Source organism: Oncorhynchus keta, chromosome 34, assembly GCF_023373465.1.
Source record: "Oncorhynchus keta strain PuntledgeMale-10-30-2019 chromosome 34, Oket_V2, whole genome shotgun sequence".
Lineage (NCBI taxonomy): Eukaryota > Metazoa > Chordata > Actinopteri > Salmoniformes > Salmonidae > Oncorhynchus > Oncorhynchus keta.
In genome coordinates this window covers 60,065,122-60,083,871 of record NC_068454.1, presented here as the reverse complement: position 1 = coordinate 60,083,871, position 18,750 = coordinate 60,065,122, and the positions used below count along the sequence as shown (strand labels likewise).

At 40.5% G+C, this 18,750-nt stretch overlaps 2 protein-coding genes across 5 annotated transcripts; one reads left to right on the top strand and one right to left on the bottom strand.

Annotated features, from left to right (window-relative positions):
* Nucleotides 1–966: 966 nt before the first annotated feature.
* On the top strand, nucleotides 967–3,950 carry zp3d.2 (zona pellucida glycoprotein 3d tandem duplicate 2). Of its 2 annotated transcripts, none has more exons than XM_035750846.2 (8): nucleotides 967–1,577; nucleotides 1,664–1,779; nucleotides 1,960–2,060; nucleotides 2,178–2,352; nucleotides 2,734–2,845; nucleotides 3,126–3,220; nucleotides 3,350–3,423; nucleotides 3,651–3,950. In XM_035750846.2, the coding sequence occupies exons 1-8, from the start codon at nucleotides 1,122–1,124 to the stop codon at nucleotides 3,878–3,880; spliced, it is 1,359 nt and encodes a 452-aa protein (XP_035606739.1). In that variant the 5' UTR covers nucleotides 967–1,121; the 3' UTR covers nucleotides 3,881–3,950. The 2 variants fall into 2 exon arrangements, with proteins under 2 accessions (XP_035606739.1, XP_035606737.1); XM_035750844.2 differs by having other exon boundaries at nucleotides 970–1,577; nucleotides 3,108–3,220.
* A 67-nt stretch (nucleotides 3,951–4,017) lies between these two features.
* On the bottom strand, nucleotides 4,018–18,390 carry LOC118367400 (Friend leukemia integration 1 transcription factor-like). Of its 3 annotated transcripts, none has more exons than XM_035750840.2 (10): nucleotides 18,224–18,390; nucleotides 12,666–12,871; nucleotides 10,735–10,904; nucleotides 9,146–9,349; nucleotides 8,965–9,039; nucleotides 6,568–6,639; nucleotides 6,290–6,352; nucleotides 6,109–6,156; nucleotides 5,705–5,788; nucleotides 4,018–5,120 (listed from the first exon to the last, which is right to left on the bottom strand). In XM_035750840.2, the coding sequence occupies exons 1-10, from the start codon at nucleotides 18,239–18,241 to the stop codon at nucleotides 4,597–4,599; spliced, it is 1,464 nt and encodes a 487-aa protein (XP_035606733.1). In that variant the 5' UTR covers nucleotides 18,242–18,390; the 3' UTR covers nucleotides 4,018–4,596. The 3 variants fall into 3 exon arrangements, with proteins under 3 accessions (XP_035606733.1, XP_035606735.1, XP_035606734.1); XM_035750842.2 differs by lacking the exon at nucleotides 18,224–18,390 and adding an exon at nucleotides 17,673–18,192; XM_035750841.2 differs by lacking the exon at nucleotides 5,705–5,788.
* Nucleotides 18,391–18,750: the final 360 nt, after the last annotated feature.

The window sequence follows — 18,750 nt, the reverse complement described above, 5'->3', positions numbered from 1 at the left end:
CATTAATGTAACGCGAACTCAGCCATAAACACCTTTAATCTACAGGAGAATTCAGTGTGACGCTGTATGTGAAGAGCTGTGTCCTCTCCGCCCTGTGTGGCCTGACTGGTGAGAAGTAAGCCATGGGCCTCAACTTCACCTTTACCAATGAATGCTGTTCCACCCACCTGTGTAATGGAGCCATGCCCCCTCTGCCTTCTACTGGACTGGCTCTGCTCTAACTCTCCTCTCATTCACTCTCTCACTGTGATTTACCCATCTTTAAATATAATGCCACTGCTGCTAAATTCATTCAAGGAAACCATGACCACATTCAGTTGGCTTGCGTCGTCGAAACGTTTCTGATATAAATGTGAGGAATAGAGCTGGCATGATTCCTTGGCTTAATTGTCGGAGAGGCATGTTTGTTATACATACCGTATTTCTATCTGTCCTTTCCAAAACGTTGTATTCTGTTGAATGTGGCCCAGGTGTTTAACACAAATATGTGTGCTTCTTGTACATTAAAGATATTTTCCATTGAACTGACCATTTTCCAGAGATGAGCAAACACACATGTGGTTTTTGCTCAAGTAATGTAAAAATAATGTGCTTAACACTTCTTTACATCTAGGCATATAATTAACAATATCCCACATTTATCGGTCATGAAAGTTGAAAATGAGAGCTAACAACATACAAAGCATTCACTGTATGGATAATAACTTGGATATAATCTATAATTGTCTATTTGTATTTTTGTCTAGTCTATCACAACTAATAGGCAGGCATAATCATCTATTATAATATTTTAATCCAATGTATCTAATATTTTCCCTGCAGTTCAAATGTCCTCGGTGGCACGAGCGTTGTGCGACTAGATCTCCAACAGCTGTTTTTGATTCTGGCTCATTCTACAAGGAATATTGCGCGTTCACGTTCTAGTTGGAACTAAGAAACTCGGAAAAATTCGACTTGCCAACTGGTTGTACACGTGCGGTGATCAACGAATTAGCAAGTCGGAAATGTCTAAACTTCCTAGTTCCGACTAGTATTTGAACGCAGCATACCTATGGCTATGAATTGACGCAGGGCCTGATTTTGCTCGAGTTATTGTACAATTTTGGTACAGGAATATAGATATGTTTTATATTTTCAACTTGCCGTTTTTGTTTCTTTTGCATTCTCTAAGAGCAGAGGGAGGCTCAAATGCACGCCAGTCTTCTGTGAAGGTATTCGCCGAAGACTCACCATCTTACCTCGAACTACCTGTGTTCCAGCACTCAAGGGTGCCGCTGGTAGACAAGGAGCATTTCTCCCCAGTCCGTGGAACTGGACACGAACAATTACCGGATAAAGTTAGGAAAATACTGGTCCCGGTGTACCCAACACAGAAGCCCTCTGGTCCAAAAAGTCAAGCCCGCGAAGTGATAACACTTTGTAACATCAACAAGATGTTCGTGCAGGTAAAGAAAAACATTTTGGGCACCGGGAGTTCACTGTCTCAACTGACACTCGGAACATGCCAAGCCAATAAATCTACAAAAGTTTCCCTCATCTTCGAATACGACCTCGGTCTCTGTGGGAGCAAGCGCTCGGTAAGGTTTGTCAGCATTCATAGGCCTACATTTCCCAGAAATAACTTGCTGATATTGACATAGGTCTTCTTATTTTCAATAAACAGTTAGTAAATAATCGTGTGGCCTACTCCAACACTCTCCGATATGAACCCCAGAAGCTCCAAGGGCCTATCAGACGAGCTGCACCATTCACCTTGCGAGTTGTCTGTCATTTCAATAGGTGACTTGCAGTATTTACACTATTTTGTGATTGGATTGATGTTTACCTTGAGTTCATGTCACTGGAGGAGTTATCATTCCATACAATGAAAAGGACATAAATGATAACAGGTTGGCACAACATTTTAAAATTTGATTTATAGTCCATGCCAATTATTTACATTTGCTTATTTCTTTCCAGATATCATTACTCCTACAAAATAGGCTACATGCTGAACGTGGTACACAAGGTCTCTAAACCAATGAAGAACAGAACCCGTTCCATGCTCACTGCACGTAATGGTAGGGTATAGATGAGTCATTGATCTACAGTAAATGAGTAGTCCTCATGTTATAAAATGTACTTAAATGAGCCCTCAGGTAATCGAAAGATCTGACTACTCCTTCTCTCTCCCTCAGCTCAATGGGAGAGACTTGCCCCATCCGATGGGTACTCTATGGGAAAGCCCATGTACTTTCAGGTTGAAGTGCCTTCCATGTCTAAAGATGGACGTCTCTATGTCCACTCATGTAATGTGACCATTAAGCAGTCACACTCATCTACGCCTCAGTTCACTGTCATTGACAATTTTGGGTAATGTAGACATACAGTATGCCAGATCACTTCTATCAGTATCATTTGCACAGTACTTTGCTTTTAAAGAGGCAATCAGTAGCTGAAACAATAACAAAGAAAACCCATGCCCATGTTTTGGCAAAAATCTGAGGGATGGGGCTGGAGAAAGGTAACCACTCTCAAATTCATAGAGCGAACAATAGATGCAAGTACTGCCCATCTATGACATCAAAATGATAGTTTTGGGTTTGGATGTTGTACCACAGTTATATTCTTCAAGAATATATGGGTACATATAATTTATTAATCAAAAAATGAATGTAGCAATTGTAGATTGACCTTTTTTGTTTTTTTGAAAAGGAACTTCTTGGATTTAACAGTAATCTATTTTCTGCTCAGGTGCATGGTTGAGAGCAAAAACAACAGTGGCTCCAGATTCATCCCATATAAAAGGAATGTTGTGAGGTTTACCATGGATGCCTTTCTGTTTCAGGGAATGACAGCAGGGCAGGTATGTTAAGGATGCACTCCGTTCGTAAAATGCAACAGTAACCATAGTCAACTGACCAGTAGTTGAACTTGAGTGCTGTGACCTCATTAGATTTCCTATGCAATACATGGCCTCCATCAAGCATTATAACTACTGAGCTTAATATTTTTCTTTGCCTTGTCTATGCAATTCATTTGACTGAGGTCCTCTGACACTACATTGCATTGGAAGAAGTATGTACATAAGTATGCAAACTGTAGATTCTGTGCCACATTTGAATCAGCTCAAGCCGCCTCTTCAGCCACAGCAGCTCTACATGTACTGTGCTATGTCTGTGGGGAGGTCTGTCCCCTCTTCAACTGCGAAGGCCTGCACTTACGATTCCACAGCAGGAGGGTAAGCCCTGCTAATACTGAAGCTGTCTGATACTTTATCCATATAGGCCCTGCAAAAGATGATAGAAAACCATGAATAATAGAAAAAAGACTCATGTTGCTCTGACACATCTTGGTCTGGTCCTATCAGATGGAAGGAGCTGTATGGAGCTTCTTCAGTCTGCTCCTGTTGTGAGTCCACATGTAGCTCTGCTGTCCCCTCTGGTGAGTACTGTGCCTACAAGTGTATCTTTGCATTTAATTACTGTTGGGTTTTGCGAGGTGGTTTTGGTCGAGTACTTTTTTTGCATTTGTAAAGATGGCCTCATTATGATATGTACATTTTCAAACATTTACACACAAGGCTTAGCCTGTCACCATCAATGAGTATCCATTTAGTCAGTCTGTGTCGGTGAGGATGTTTGGCATCTAACTCGCTCTGTGTACTCTAGCCACCACCAAGATGGTCACCAGCAAGTCGTGGTCGGTGGAATACAGCACAAAGCCTGCCCAGGAGTTGACAACAACCTCACATCCCGAGACCGTTGTGGCGGGGCAGTTGGGTGTGAGGCAGGTGGAGAGACTTAAAGAGAGGCCTGTGAAGGGATTTGCTGTTGTGGAAGTGGAGCAGGTCTCTGAACCACACAGAATATTCGAAGAGTTCTTTGGTGTGGACAAATAGACAGCAAGTGTGGTCACTGCCCGATGTTCATGTCGATAATTCATTTTGGCAATAAAACAAATGACTGATACACCATCTAGTTAATAATTTTGTCAGTTAAAATGATCAATGGTTTGGAGAAAAGAAAGAAGACCAACTCAAATATACAAGTTCCTTTTTATTAGCATTACTACAGGGGTAAATGTTTTATTGCTACAATTGTATGACACATTCTGTACAATGATACTTTTACAAATGTTCGATCGATGAATATAGTAATTGCGATCAAGACCTCATAACAGTTTTAGCACTTCCCACACTCAGTGACTTTCCCCTTAAAGTCATTCAATGACCTCAATGACATTTTTAAACAAAATACTTACCTAATTGAAAAAGGTGGTTTTCAAACAACTGAATCACAGGCTATAATATGAACAAATTCTCAGCCTCCATAGTTGAGAAATTCAAAAAGGCAGAACCTTCATGGCTATCCCTTGGTCTCTACTCGTCATCATTGCTTCTTCACATTGTTTACCCTCTTCCTTTTGCCTATCTTATGGTGCCTCTGCTTGAAGATGTGACGTGAGCGTTATTGTCCATTTTACATTCTGTACTAACAACTCACATAGCGTTACAATGTAACTTAGATGTTAAAGACCAGATACATTGTGGATGTTATCTTTATCAGTCTGTTTCAGGAAGCTCTGCCATCCAGTCTAGTGCAAGACACCCATACTTCAATAGTATGAGCTTAGGTGGGAGTGAGTCCCTGGGTGCCTTGGCATGGGAGACCCTGGATACATGGGGCTGGTTGTTGAGTTCCAGTATGTTGTAGACGGCCCAAAAAAGTTCCCAGGGGACACGGGCATAGGGGCGGCATGCGTGTTCATGAAGTTAATTTTTGGCTGGTGGCTGTGGTAGGGCTGGGCATAAGATACCTCAGTCTGGTACTTCACAATGCCCCCTTCTCCGCCGTGGCTCTGGTGGGCCTGTGAGATGCCCTGGAAGTCAAACTTGTAGGCGTAGCGCTTGCCGTGCACCTTGGTCATGATGTTCTTGTCGTAATAGTAGCGCAGGGCACGGCTCAGCTTGTCATAGTTCATGTTGGGTTTGCTCTTGCGCTCGCCCCAACGCTTGGCCACCTCGTCTGGGTCAGTCATCTTGAACTCGCCATTGTTGCCCTCCCAGGTGATGATGCTGGAGTTGTTGCTGTCCGACAGCAACTCCAGCAGGAACTGCCACAGCTGGATCTGTCCAGAGCCTTGGAAGAGAAACGGGACAGGGGGTGAGGGGAATGGATGCATCAAAGGGCTGGATTCTGTTAAAGCGAGCAAGATCTGTTTCTGAAATGCTTCTCTTAAGGGTAGGATTGTTTATAGATTAGTATAGTTTTATCCATACACACTTCATTTTTCTGTATTTGTATAGATTTGTAAGTTGTTTTTTTGCTTGAATATCCTTATCTACTTTTGTGTATTGATTTCCATTTAATTCTTTATGCGATGTGCACTGCACAGAACACCGTAAGAATTATCATTGTGAATCATTGTCATTTTTATTTGTCGATGAATCCCTTAAGGGATAGGTTGCCAACTGGCAATTTGACACAAATACAATTACATTTATTCACATGCACCATTGATATCTCCTTCTCGTGGTCTATTTTGCTATTGTCATATCAATCTATGTCCCATGGGTGTCTGTGTCTGAGAATATAACTTGCATAAGAGATACCACCAGGATTCTAAATACACTTTCAAGTTTGAACTACTTCAGCAAATGTGACCTTTTTCACTGTGTGTCATGGAGAGAGACAGAACGTGGGTGGACCAGGCAGAAACCTACCCACAGGCCTGTGAGCGCTGGGGTCAGGCAGCCTGTATGAACTGTGTTTGCCTGTTCGTTTCTTGGAGTGGAGGGCCTGGCCTTCTGTGAGGAGATACAGAATTAATTCTGTCAAACAGGGTCATTCTGGTTAACGGGAGACAATAGTTAAAATGTTTCAGCCTAGTTTTGCTGAGGGCGAATGTATAATGCTATAGTCTAGGTGGACATTTTTGTCAATGTGCCATCCCAGACAGGGGAGGTACGAATTAATTATCTTTTTAAGGAATACCTCTGTTCTCCTTTTCAATCTTTTTTGGAGTGTTACAGTTCATGACACCAAAGCAGACAGTGTAAAGGCCACATTTGTCACCACCTTTTTGGTTCACCAGTTTAACATGGTGCATTATGGGATATGCTCTCACCTGGGTTGGCTAGACGACTGCTGATGGGACCTAATGCTTGGTATGGGTCTGCAAGGAAATTAAGGATTGGAAAGGTTAGATTGTTCTGTTAAGACATTGTTGGCTTGACTATGGTGCAACGGTTATACCAGTATTACAACAAACTAGTGTCAGGAAACGAGAAAGCAGTACAGATGCACACCTTGTACAATTCTCGGCGGAGGCTCTGTGACTCTGGGGCTGTGTTGGTGCTCCATGGGAGAACCTAAATCATAAACATGATGTATTTATCAGTTTTCTCCATTATTCCATCTTGAACTACAAAATTCTTGGACTTAATGAATTTATTCTGCCTCCACTGTGAAACACCGTATTAATAATTTCTAGAACTAATCTGATACAACTATTAGTATGAATCTGCCTTAGTGCTCACAAGAAATGTAAAGCACTGAGAATGAGATGTGACGTTGGTTATTGTACCTTTGGTTACTGCAGGCAGCATGGGGTTCGATGACCAGCTGTTCCTTCTGCCTATCTCCTCATAGCTGTTCTCTGCTCAAAAAGAACGGAGGGTGAGACGAGGCATCCACAGGAAGAAAGTTGAGACGGGTAGCAGGGTGAATCCATTTGAATTCCATCACTTTTTGACAGCATCCATTTGAATTCCATCACTTTTTGACAGCATCCCTTTTGATTTAAACAAAACTTTCCATAATGTTTGTACATGGCAGAAGTAGTCAGAAGGTTACATTTTGGACTTGAATACCAAAACATTTAGGAGATAAAGGTGCTCAAAGTTGACCCATTTTGCATACCATACTATGAGACATCCATGTCTACATCACCGGAAAGTATAAACAGTTGAATATGATATCAGTTAAAAGGTTTTTCAAATAAATTATGAGATTTTTAAATTAAAATGTACTTTTTGACCTTTTTAACGTTAATTATCTAAAAACGTGTAAACTCTTTCTTCATATATGCATATGTTGTAGATTAGACCCTACTTTACATCATCTGAGGTTTTTGTGATGTGCCCGCCATTGGTTGAGACACAACATGTTCTTGAATACAGGGTGGGTGTCAATTGTAGAAATAGAATGGACCTATATTTGAATATGAAATCTGAGTTTCAGCGTTTATTAATTTGTTTCAGGTGAAATTACATTTTTATTTTCAAGAAAGTATAAAATAGTTTGATAACCCCGTTTGTAAGCTTTTAAATGATAGCAATCTCAACTGTTTATCTGTTCCAGTGATGAAGACATAACTGTCTCGGTATGGTGGGGTTTGTAAAATAGGTCAACTTTGAGCACCTTTTATCTCTTGAATGTTTTTGCATTTGGGTCCAAAAAGTAACTTAGTGAGAACTTCTACAATGGGCAAATATGTCTGGAATGTTTCATTCAAATCAAAAGTGATTGAATTCAAGTGTATTTACCCAGCAGCCATAGACGGAAGGATTTTTTTCCAAACACAATCATGGTATCAATAATTGCTTCTATTTCACCAGTTGCACGTCAGAGTACTTGGACAGACTAAGTTATAAGGATAATTTAGTTGTAATGTCAGCCTGTGGTACCTCAGAGTGCCTTCAACTTGACATACTACATGAGAGGGTGACGTGAGAGAACTTGGGAAGGTTGAACACCGCAGCCCGTCTGGTGTTCAACCTTCCCAAGTTCTCTCACGTCACCCCGCTCCTCCGCTCTCTCCACTGGCTTCCAGTTGAAGCTCGCATCCGCTACAAGACCATGGTGCTTGCCTACGGAGCTGTGAGGGGAACGGCACCTCAGTACCTCCAGGCTCTGATCAGGCCCTACACCCAAACAAGGGCACTGCGTTCATCCACCTCTGGCCTGCTCGCCTCCCTACCACTGAGGAAGTACAGTTCCCGCTCAGCCCAGTCAAAACTGTTCGCTGCTCTGGCCCCCCAATGGTGGAACAAACTCCCTCACGACGCCAGGACAGCGGAGTCAATCACCACCTTCCGGAGACACCTGAAACCTCACCTCTTTAAGGTATACCTAGGATAGGATAAAGTAATCCTTCTCACCCCCCTTAAAAGATTTAGATGCACTATTGTAAAGTGGCTGTTCCACTGGATGTCATAAGGTGAATGCACCAATTTGTAAGTCGCTCTGGATAAGAGCGTCTGCTAAATGACTTAAATGTAAATGAGAGGGTTCAACACTGACCTAGCCTGCAATGTAATTTCCCAGAGTAGCTCAAACTGCGCATGCAATGTTTCCAAACATTCCTCCCATGTAGCAAGATACTCCCTGATCATCAAATGCACCACCGAGCATTCCCATAGAAAACAATGGGGTATCGTCATCGATGGCTTCGTCCATATTTATTTTAGTCTATGGAAGGAAGCCCAAAAACTGAGACTTAAATGACTGATTTGAGGCAGCCAGAAGAAAACGGAGAGCTGAAGATGGTCCAGTATTCCTTGGGTGAGTGTCCTTTTGCCCGGGCCAACTCTGTTGCCACTAGATTGTCAATTGTGTCCCAAAGTGGGACCCATAATCGCCCATTTCTCTGCCGGTGCAGCTGTTTCCTGTCTGAAACTGACTTGAGACGTGGACTCGTCAAATAGTTATCAACTCAGGGCAACGCTCCGCCAAACGACTTTAAAGCGCTCTAAACTATATAATCTGAAAAGGCAACTCAACACTTAATTTTGAAGTATTTGATCTGCCTCAGAGGTTTGAATAAATTATTCCTGCCACAAAACCCCTCCATTTTAATCCCCTTCTCATTTTAAGGCTGTTTATCTCAATGATCGCTAGCTCCAAGTTCTTTATGCATGCAGTTTAAGGATTTTACACTCACTGTGTTCTTGGTAATGAGTTGTGAAGTTAATTGTCTTACCTGATTTAACCTGAAGTCTGGGTTGTTGCTGTGTGTTGTTGGTTGGAGTTGTGGGGTAGGAGAAAGTAGGGCTGCCTAAAAAGAGATTCAAAGAAGGTTACAAAATGGATACATAGATCAATCCTCGGAGTATGAAAATAGTCATATGAAAAGTTTACGAGTCCCAGGCCGTAACCCTTACTCTGTCGGAGGTAATTGAGGTGGCCGAGCAGGATGTCAGTGTTGTAGGCGGATGTGAGGCGCATCATATCCTCCTTGGTCATCTTGCAGAGGGCCTTGCCCTCCAGTGTGTGGAAGTGCCTGATGTCCACCTCCTCCAGGCTGTACTCCTTGATGGCCCAGTCCAGCCACTGGCGCACATGGTCCTGGGTCCACACCTCAGGGTCTGGGACCAGGAGGAAGAGGAGGACAGGGAGAGAAGGAAGAGAGATTGGTAAGTCGTGGTAACAGGAGGTTGTTGTAACTCACACAGACCCATCATCTCATCAAGTTGAGAAGTTACTCTTTTGAGTAAAAAAAAAAGTTACATGTAAATGTTTTCTTCTCCTCAAATGAAACTTAAGGTGTTTTTAAATGTACAGTAAGAACCCAAAGGTGATGTATGAACCTCATGAATACCCCAAAATATCAGACAGTTTGTAGACGCCTAGCCTCTGTCTGTACCCTAGGGCAGGGGTTCCCAAACTGTTTTGCTTTGTAACCCACCAATTGAGTTGTCCTTTTTGAGTCGAGACCCGCCATAAAAATAAACAGACACAGACCAAATAATAAGTAAAACATATCTTGGCAGCGGAGAGAGAATGTTGCAGTTTTATAGCTAATCTCCTACATTTCCTACAATTCTATGCATTTTGACATGGCTAATGCTGTGTTCTTATGCTCAAACATGAGAAAATCAATGGGGGCTGATTGTCTAGCTTTTATTTAGTTTATTGTTAACATTCAAAGATTATAGGCTATTATTGAGAAATAAATAGGTCCTTTATGTTTTCTACATACTTTCTATTTGGTTTAAGTTTACACTGAAAGCGTTTTCATCCAGTGTCCCAGAAGTGGGTCCTGACCATCATCAACTTTTCTTTTTCTTGAGCGGATGGTCAAGGGGCTGGAACATAATTACAAATCATTTGTTGACTGCAAATTGACCTCAAGATGCCCAAACGGATATTTGATCAAAACATCATTTCAAACTTTGCTTACATTTTTGAATCTTATTTATTATGTGTGGGAATACTTTTAACAGATTTCCAAAATGTAAATCACTTGTAGCTGATTTGCTGGTGTTTTTATAAAAAAATGTATGTCCCAAAATAAAAAATACAATTATCAATGTTGTTTTTGTGTTAAGAATTTGGGGGGGATGGTGCCCTGCCCTAGGGTCTTCATTGTCCTTGTTTAACACCGCTGTAATGTAATATCCGTATTATCAAGGCCACTAGAATAGCTTGGCCTGTGTGACTCAGGCTTAGAATCAAACCTTGTAGTCTTGTCTATTAATTGTATAGATTTAACACACCTAATGTCTCATGTTTGGAATGTCATCTTAGGTGGAATCTCCCAACAATGACTCACTGGCTGGATTCCATTCCATAAATGTGCTCCCTTCCCAGTCCCTAAAATCTGCTCTTAATGGCTGACTCCCAAATGATGGAAGATCATTTAACAAGTGAAGGCAATATGATGGGAACACCATCCCAGCCTATTCTTTTCGCAGATCCTTGTGTGCCTTAGGATCTGGGCAACCCTCTGCTGAGTGTGTTGGCACCTCACCTGCGGGCACTATGACTCTCTTCTCCTCTGTGGTGCTGTTGGGCGTGGTGGCGGTCTGGGGGCTGGCGCGGGGCTCAGGGTATGAGGCCTGGTAGGCCAGCTGACCCCCTTCGTTACTGCTCATGTGTCTGGAGCGTTTGGTCACACTGCAGTCCACAGGGGACTCACGACTGTTGAGAGAGAATGGGGAGATTAGTAATATTCTGGTATGATTCTGTTTGATCCTGTTGCAGTATTTATTATGGTGATGGTAAACTCTCTTGAATGTAAAAAAATATATAACACTAAATAAGTGGGAATGTGGTATATATGACACTAAATAAGTGGGAATGTGGTATATATGACACTAAATAAGTGGGAATGTGGTATATATAACACTAGGTGGGAATGTGTTAAATATAACACTAAATAAGTGGGAAAGTGGTATATATAACACTAAGCGGGAATGTGGTATATATAAGGCTAAATAAGTGGAAATGTGGTATATATAACACTAAATAAGTGGGAATGTGGTATATATAACACGAAGTGGGAATGTGTTAAATATAACACTAAATAAGTGGGAATGTGGTGTGTATATATAACACTAAAGTGGAAATGTGTTATATAACTCTAAATAAGTGGGAATGTGGTATATATAACACTAAAGTGGGAATGTGTTATATATAACACTAAATAAGTGGGAATGTGGTATATATAACACTAAATAAGTGGGAATGTGGTATATATAACACTAAATAAGTGGGAATGTGTTATATATAACACTAAATAAGTGGAAATGTGGTATATATAACACTTAATAAGTGGGAATGTGTTAAATAACACTAGGTGGGAATGTGTTAAATATAATACTAAATAATTGGGAATGTGGTATATATAACACTAAGCGGGAATGTGGTATATATAAGGCTAAATAAGTGGAAATGTGGTATATATAACACTAAATAAGTGGGAATGTGGTATATATAACACTAAATAAGTGGAAATGTGGTATATATAACACGAAGTGGGAATGTGTTAAATATAACACTAAATAAGTGGGAATGTGGTGTGTATATATAACACTAAAGTGGAAATGTGGTATATATAACACTAAATAAGTGGGAATGTGGTATATATAACACTAAATAAGTGGGAATGTGGTATATATAACACTAAATAAGTGGGAATGTGGTATATATAACACTAAATAAGTGGGAATGTGGTATATATAACACTAAATAAGTGGGAATGTGGTATATATAACACTAGGTGGGAATGTGTTAAATATAACACTAAATAAGTGGGAATGTGGTATATATAACACTAAGCGGGAATGTGGTATATATAAGGCTAAATAAGTGGGAATGTGGTATATATAACACTAAATAAGTGGGAATGTGGTATATATAACACTAAAGTGGGAATGTGTTAAATATAACACTAAAGTGGGAATGTGGTATATATAACACTAAAGTGGGAATGTGTTAAATATAACACTAAATAAGTGGGAATGTGGTATATATAACACTAAATAAGTGGGAATGTGGTATATATAACACTAAATAAGTGGGAATGTGGTATATAACACTAAATAAGTGGGAATGTGGTATATATAACACTAAGCGGGAATGTGGTATATATAAGGCTAAATAAGTGGGAATGTGGTATATATAACACTAAATAAGTGGAAATGTGGTATATATAACACTAAATAAGTGGGAATGTGGTATATATAACACTAAAGTGGGAATGTGGTATATATAACACTAAATAAGTGGGAATGTGGTATATATAACGCTAAATAAGTGGGAATGTGGTATATATAACACTAAATAAGTGGAAATGTGGTATATATAACACTAAATAAGTGGAAATGTGGTAAATAAAACACTAAATAAGTAGTGTAACTTCTCTCAAAGACTGCTAATTGTGATGCACCCTCCCCTCACCTGGTTCCGTTGATGTGCTCTCCTCTCTTCCCAGGGTTCTGTGCTCCCGGCCCGGCCCACTCCGGCTCGGTGGGTTCTTGGCTCTCTTCGGAGGCCTGGCTGAAGCTTCCCGGTGACGTCATCTCGCCCTTCATGTGCATGGTCGTGGCGGCAGGGAAGGGCGACTCGAAAATGGACTGGTCCTCGCTCACCACGGACAGTGCTTCCTGCCGGCGTGGACAAACAGTGGAGTCAGCGGTTACGGTAAGTATGGGCGACAACCAGTCATGTGATGATGGTAGCCAGGAAACTGCTCACACCTCTGAGGTTTTTCCACACTACGTTGAATGGAACACGCATGATGAAATGTTATACCCTAATGAGTCTTGTTCTATTGATGAAGGATTTATTCATTCACGTTTCTAACTTTGTCATATTCCAGATGTCTTTAGAATATGTGATTGGTGACATGGAAAATAGAGGATTGTGGCATGAAGTTTATAAATCACTGTCATTATTGATCAATTTAGCTGTATCATAATGTTTGATTGCAGTTACTTGCGGAACACTGGCATCGACGTTTGGAGAAATGAGAGCTTCCGTGATCTTTGTCACAGTTTTAATTCGTTGGGATTGGGGTGATGGGGGGGAGCTTGGTGGAGTCAGATCAAGATTTGAGACGCTTTCTTTGTGCTGCTTCCTGTGTTTAACGCTGACAATGGCCCCCAAACTCCAAACCATTCTTCAAGATGGCACTGTGTGTGTGTGTGTGTGTGTGTGTGTGTGTGTGTGTGTGTGTGTGTGTGTGTGTGTGTGTGTGTGTGTGTGTTGTGTGTGTGTGTGTGTGTGTGGGATTGTTGTGTCTATACAGTGGGTAAGGATAGGCCTTGTTTTTGAGTCTTTGTGTGGGTAAGTATATATGTGTAGGTCTAAGTGCGTGTGTGTTTAGAGGACTTCGCTATTGTCTTTGTGGCTCGTACGTCAGTGCCGGGCTTTTTCGGTGGCCCACAGGAAATCTGGCCCCCATGTGCAGAGAAACCTTTTGGCACAGGCCAAGGGAAAGGAAACAGAGGGGGGCCACTGTGTAAAGATGTGGCTCATTTTTAAACTGGAAAACAACCGAGGGTTGATGAAGGTAGGGGAGGATTGGGTACGTCGGACATCAAGAATACACAACCTTGATTGAAGTTCAAAGTGCCACACTTCCATTGTGTTACCTGAGCATTGTAAAGTGTTTCATGCATTGTACACATTTAGTGGCATTTCCTTCATTAGACTAACAGTGACAGGACTGTTAGCTATAGCAACATTTAAGCTTAATTTAATGACATTAATATATCAAACTGACATATTATTTCAGTACTCATACTGAAATGTTAGTACATGTGATGTTTGTTTTCAGTGGTAGAGGAACAACACATCACAGGTCCACCACACTTTCCTCCCTGACCGTTACCCTCTCTCTCTCCTTTCTTTGTCTCTTTCCTCTCGCTTCTCTCTTTCTTCTCCCTGTCTGTCTCCCTCCTCCTCTCATGTTGTGCAGAGGTCCTGACAGCAGAAGTGAAACTAAGGGCTGAGCTGAGAAGAGGTTGAGGCTGAGCAGCAATGATTCATGGAAAGTGTCATGAGCACCATTCTCAAATTGTAATGTTATGCATTGGAGTGATCAATTGTTGAACTTCTTATCTTTCATTAGGTTCATTCAGTGTTTCAATGGCGTGTTTGTGCATTCACAGCCCCTCATACACCTGCTCCCCCCCCCCCCCCCACTCTCTCTCCCACTATAGCTTGCAAACTGACACAAATATACCGAATGTGGCCTGACCGCCAATGCCACAACTGACTTCCTGTTCAATGAGTTTCGTAGAAGCTAGGCCCTGTTGCTGAGGGACATAAAATAATTTTGAAAACAATTTTGTCTGCACACACATTTTAAATTTCTGTCAGTTCTGCTGTCAAAGTGAAATTCTTTTTTTGGTTCATTATATTTGTGCATTATCACACTTAGGCCATTTTTATCTATTGAAAGGTTTGTACCGAATGTACTAGGCCCACCTAAGGCTAATACTAGATACTGCCATAAAACGGGCTGTTGAACAAAATACAAAAGCCAACAGAACCATACACAGGCAGAACATGTAGGACTGTAAAACTTGATTAAGTCTGTTGTCTCAGGTTCAGCTGCTTAAATGGTTGATGGTTAGCAGCACATCAAATCATCTTATGAATCATCCACATAGGGTGGTGCTCACACAGTTCACCAATAGTGACACATCCTTGTACCACAACCATACTACCAACTGTTGTGAAACATCTTTAAATTCACAACAGAACTCTAGCTTAATAACCTCTATTGGAACTCAAACACAGTGCAAAAGCAAACAAATATTTACTTGTCCAACACCTGCTTCCCACCTAATCTCTCTTACAGTTCCTAGATACAGTTGAAGTCGAAAGTTTAAAAATCTAGTTTTCCAACCACTCCACAAATGTATTGTTAACAAACTATAGTTTTGGCAAGTTGGTTAGGACACGAGTAAATTTTCCAACAATTGTTTACAGACACAGTGAATTATAAGTTAAATAATCTATCACAATTCCAGTGGGTCAGAAGGTTACATACACTAAATTGACTGTGCCTTTAAACAGTTTGGAAAATTCCAGAAAATGTCATGGCTATAGAAGCTTCTGATAGGCTAATTGTCATAATTTGCGTCAATTGGAGGTGTACATGTGGATGTGTTTCAAGGCCTAACTTCAAACCCAGTGCCTCTTTGCTTGACATCATGGGGAAATCAAAATAAATCAGCCAAGAACTCAGGAAACCAATGGTAGACCTCCACAAGTCTGGTTCATCCTTGGGAGCAATTTCCAAACATCTGAAGGTACCACATTCATCTGTACAAACAATAGCACGCAAGTATAAACACCATTGGCCAACGTAGCCGTCATACCGCTCTGGAACGAGACGCGTTCTGTCTCCTAGAGATTAAATGTCAGGAATTGTGAAAAACTGAGTTTAAATGTATTTGGCTAAGGTATATGTAAACTTCACACTTCAACTGTATATCTTTGATTTACAAGGGATACTGATTACTAGTCTAAATCAAAGGCTTGTAGACTGCAATGCATAACTATGGTTAGATTAACTTTTGTTCCATATCATTGCTGAAGTTGATTTATGTTGTGAATGTATTTTAGCTTTGATCTGTGCTTATGGTGCCTTTCCACAGAGGCCTCGCATTGCAAAGAGTTTGTCTACCAAAGTGAATGTTCATTCCCAAACAAGAAAAGATTGACTCCGCTAAATATTCAATCGTCTATGATTTTAAAAAGTCAATGAATAAAGTGTACATCTAAAAGAAAGTGCATTATGCTATTGTTTATCACAATTTAAATGAATAAATAACTGCCCATTGAAACCAGAGCCATATATCAAGAAACTGTTTGTTTTGCTTATTGTATGCAGTTGATCACTAATTCACTACGGTGATCCATGTAACATGTGACCAACTCTGTCCTCAATATGGTGTAGAAGCCAAGAAAGCAGAACTAGAGGTTGAATCGAGCTGATTTTGCAAAGGCCTGCAGCAGCTGCTCCTTCAACATGCAAAAACATGTGGTTTTCACAACTTTTGATATGGCGACATCATAGCTTCTGTTACATGGCTTTTAGACAGTAGAAACATAAAGCATGTACTGTAGCTGCCAATAATAAAGGATACACATGGAGTATGAGCACGGTCGTCTTAGTTATATTCAGAGTTAATGTATTCACATTAAAACATTGCAGTGCCTCGACACATCCAGTGACTTTATTCTGTTTTGCAAAGACTCCGTTGCCTTTTTCGTGTGGATGGAGCGGAAATGTGTGCGGAAAGTCTGAGGTTTGAGACAGGAAGCCTGCAGAGCTCAGATAACGACACCTGACAAGCGCTCCTGTTTGCAGTTCAGGCCTCTATATTCTTTAAATAACTTTGTGACAAAAACAACTGACTTTATCTGGATGTTTTAGAAAATATCCATGTTTCAGTAGATGGGCCATCATATTTAAGTTTTAAAAGTGTGTGTGTACGTGCGTGCTCCTAAATTACGCTCTCTATGTCACTGTAATAACATCCATTTTCAGTAACCAGAAGTAGCCTACTTATTCCCTCCCTCAGATTATCTGAATCGTAGCCTAAGAATGTTAGTCCTATATGTTGTAATAGCTATAGGGTATGAAGAAAAGTAATAATAATTTCGTTATACGTTTCTGGAAGTGATTTGATTTGAGTGGACGAGAAACAGGATGGACACCTGCAATGCGTGAAAGTAGGCTAAAGTTGTTGGTCCAAAACGTATACATTTTAATCAAGTTTAATAACATTTTAATGTAAATTGCTTATTCCAATGCCTTAGCTACTTCAAAATATCATCAACATGGAACCAATTTCAAAACCTGTTAAATCGTTTATTTCGTTTCGTTATTAGCCTCTAAATTGATGTTTTTCGTTCTGCAAATAGGCCGAATTGATCGTGAGGTTTATAACCTTGGCAGAATTTCCATTCGTTGTGTTAGTGCCTTTTTTCTCAAAGTTGAAGGTCCTTGTTGCTTTACAGGACACGCTATTTAATCGGGCACTACATATTTTGTCGAACTATTCGTTAACTGTTTGGTTAAATTCACTCTTATATGAAAATAATAATCGGTATTGCTATAACAAGGAATACCTCAATACCTTATGTTTGTAATTGATGCTGTTCGGTTGTCTTGGTCAGGGTTTTTGCCCCACCTTCATGACAAAAATGCGTTTCAGAACCATTAGATAAGTCAATATTTTATTCATTCCAAATCTAGTAGCCTAGTTATTCTCATCAATTTCGATAAGCTTGAGATCGTCTCTACATTACCCCCATTTTAATAATTCGATTAAAGAAGTCATTTCCTGAAGTCCTTTTGTTAATTGGATAAAATAATCCTAACAGTTATTCATATGTTGTGGTAATTATGATTTAATGTCAAAAGAAATGTAAAATATGAAATACCAGTCATCTCATGGATTTCGATCCTCCAACTAGCCTTCTACTCCAAATACGTTCCATGGCGCCAAGACACCTGCCACGAGCGCGCTCCAATAAACTTGTACTGATTAAGATTGCTTGTATGCTGTGTAATGTGCCTCAAAGGTGTCGTCTTTATCATCAATTGGGACAGGTACATCGCTTCTTTTTAAATCACCTTGAACTTTCTTTAAACTAGCATATTGTGCTTTTAACCCAGGAACGTCTGCATTAAACTTGATTAAACGAAACAATTAAAATAGCGAGTTTTGCGCGCCCCTTTTTACGCGTGCAGTGCTGGACACCATTTCGTTTTTATCGGTGTGTAAAGATGTAGTGGTTACTTGTGTTATTAAAGAGCCGACATACAACCACGAACGGGAAGGAAGAGGAACTTTTGTACAAGAAGGAAAGAGTGGGGACCTCGCATCACCGCTTTGCCTCTCTCACTCAGCAAACAGAGACGTGCTAAACAACTCAGTGGGTGGCTGCGTATCGTTTTCACAAGCGACATAAAAACCAGTTCAATCGCCTACCTTTATCGTACAGTCCATTGTAGCAGTCACTCAGTCGTTGATTCTCATTTAGTCATTTAAACACGTTATAACTAGTCTGGATAGCCTGACTGAATCGCAACAACCCATACACAAGCGCATTTACCCTTTGGCGCAAACCATTGCAGCAACAATTCTTGCTTAGTCCATAACCGGATGGCAGCTTTTTTCTCTCTCTCTCACTCTAAATTGGGAAGTGAAGTCACTCTAACAACGCATTAGGGCTGGGTCCCTACTGGTGAAACGAAGTCCTTTTTAATTTCTTAGAACATTGCACACACAAACCTGCTGATTAGCCTACAAATCAACGATGACAATCTTCCTAATCTGACTGTACCTAAAAGTTGATGAGGCTGATGATTGGACATAGAGCAATAAAGGTGCAGATATGGTTGGGCTTCTATAGGCTTTGCTCAGAGTGTTGTTATCATTCAGCAATGTTTTGAGAAATATGATGCATTTTGAGGTGCACAAACACATTACATAATGTGTGTTCCAAGCAACATGTA

Excerpts from the sequence above, each read along its gene's own strand:
- zp3d.2 (XM_035750844.2), top strand. The coding sequence starts at position 1,122 with ATGTTTTATATTTTCAACTTGCCGTTTTTGTTTCTTTTGCATTCTCTA. Across the intron at positions 1,578-1,663 it reads TCTGTGGGAGCAAGCGCTCG|TTAGTAAATAATCGTGTGGC; the intron begins GTAAGGTTTGTC and ends TTCAATAAACAG. Across the intron at positions 2,353-2,733 it reads ACTGTCATTGACAATTTTGG|GTGCATGGTTGAGAGCAAAA; the intron begins GTAATGTAGACA and ends TTTTCTGCTCAG.
- LOC118367400 (XM_035750840.2), bottom strand. Across the intron at positions 6,640-8,964 it reads CAGACTTCAGGTTAAATCAG|AGAACAGCTATGAGGAGATA; the intron begins GTAAGACAATTA and ends CTTTTTGAGCAG. Across the intron at positions 5,789-6,108 it reads CAGTCGTCTAGCCAACCCAG|AAGGCCAGGCCCTCCACTCC; the intron begins GTGAGAGCATAT and ends ATCTCCTCACAG.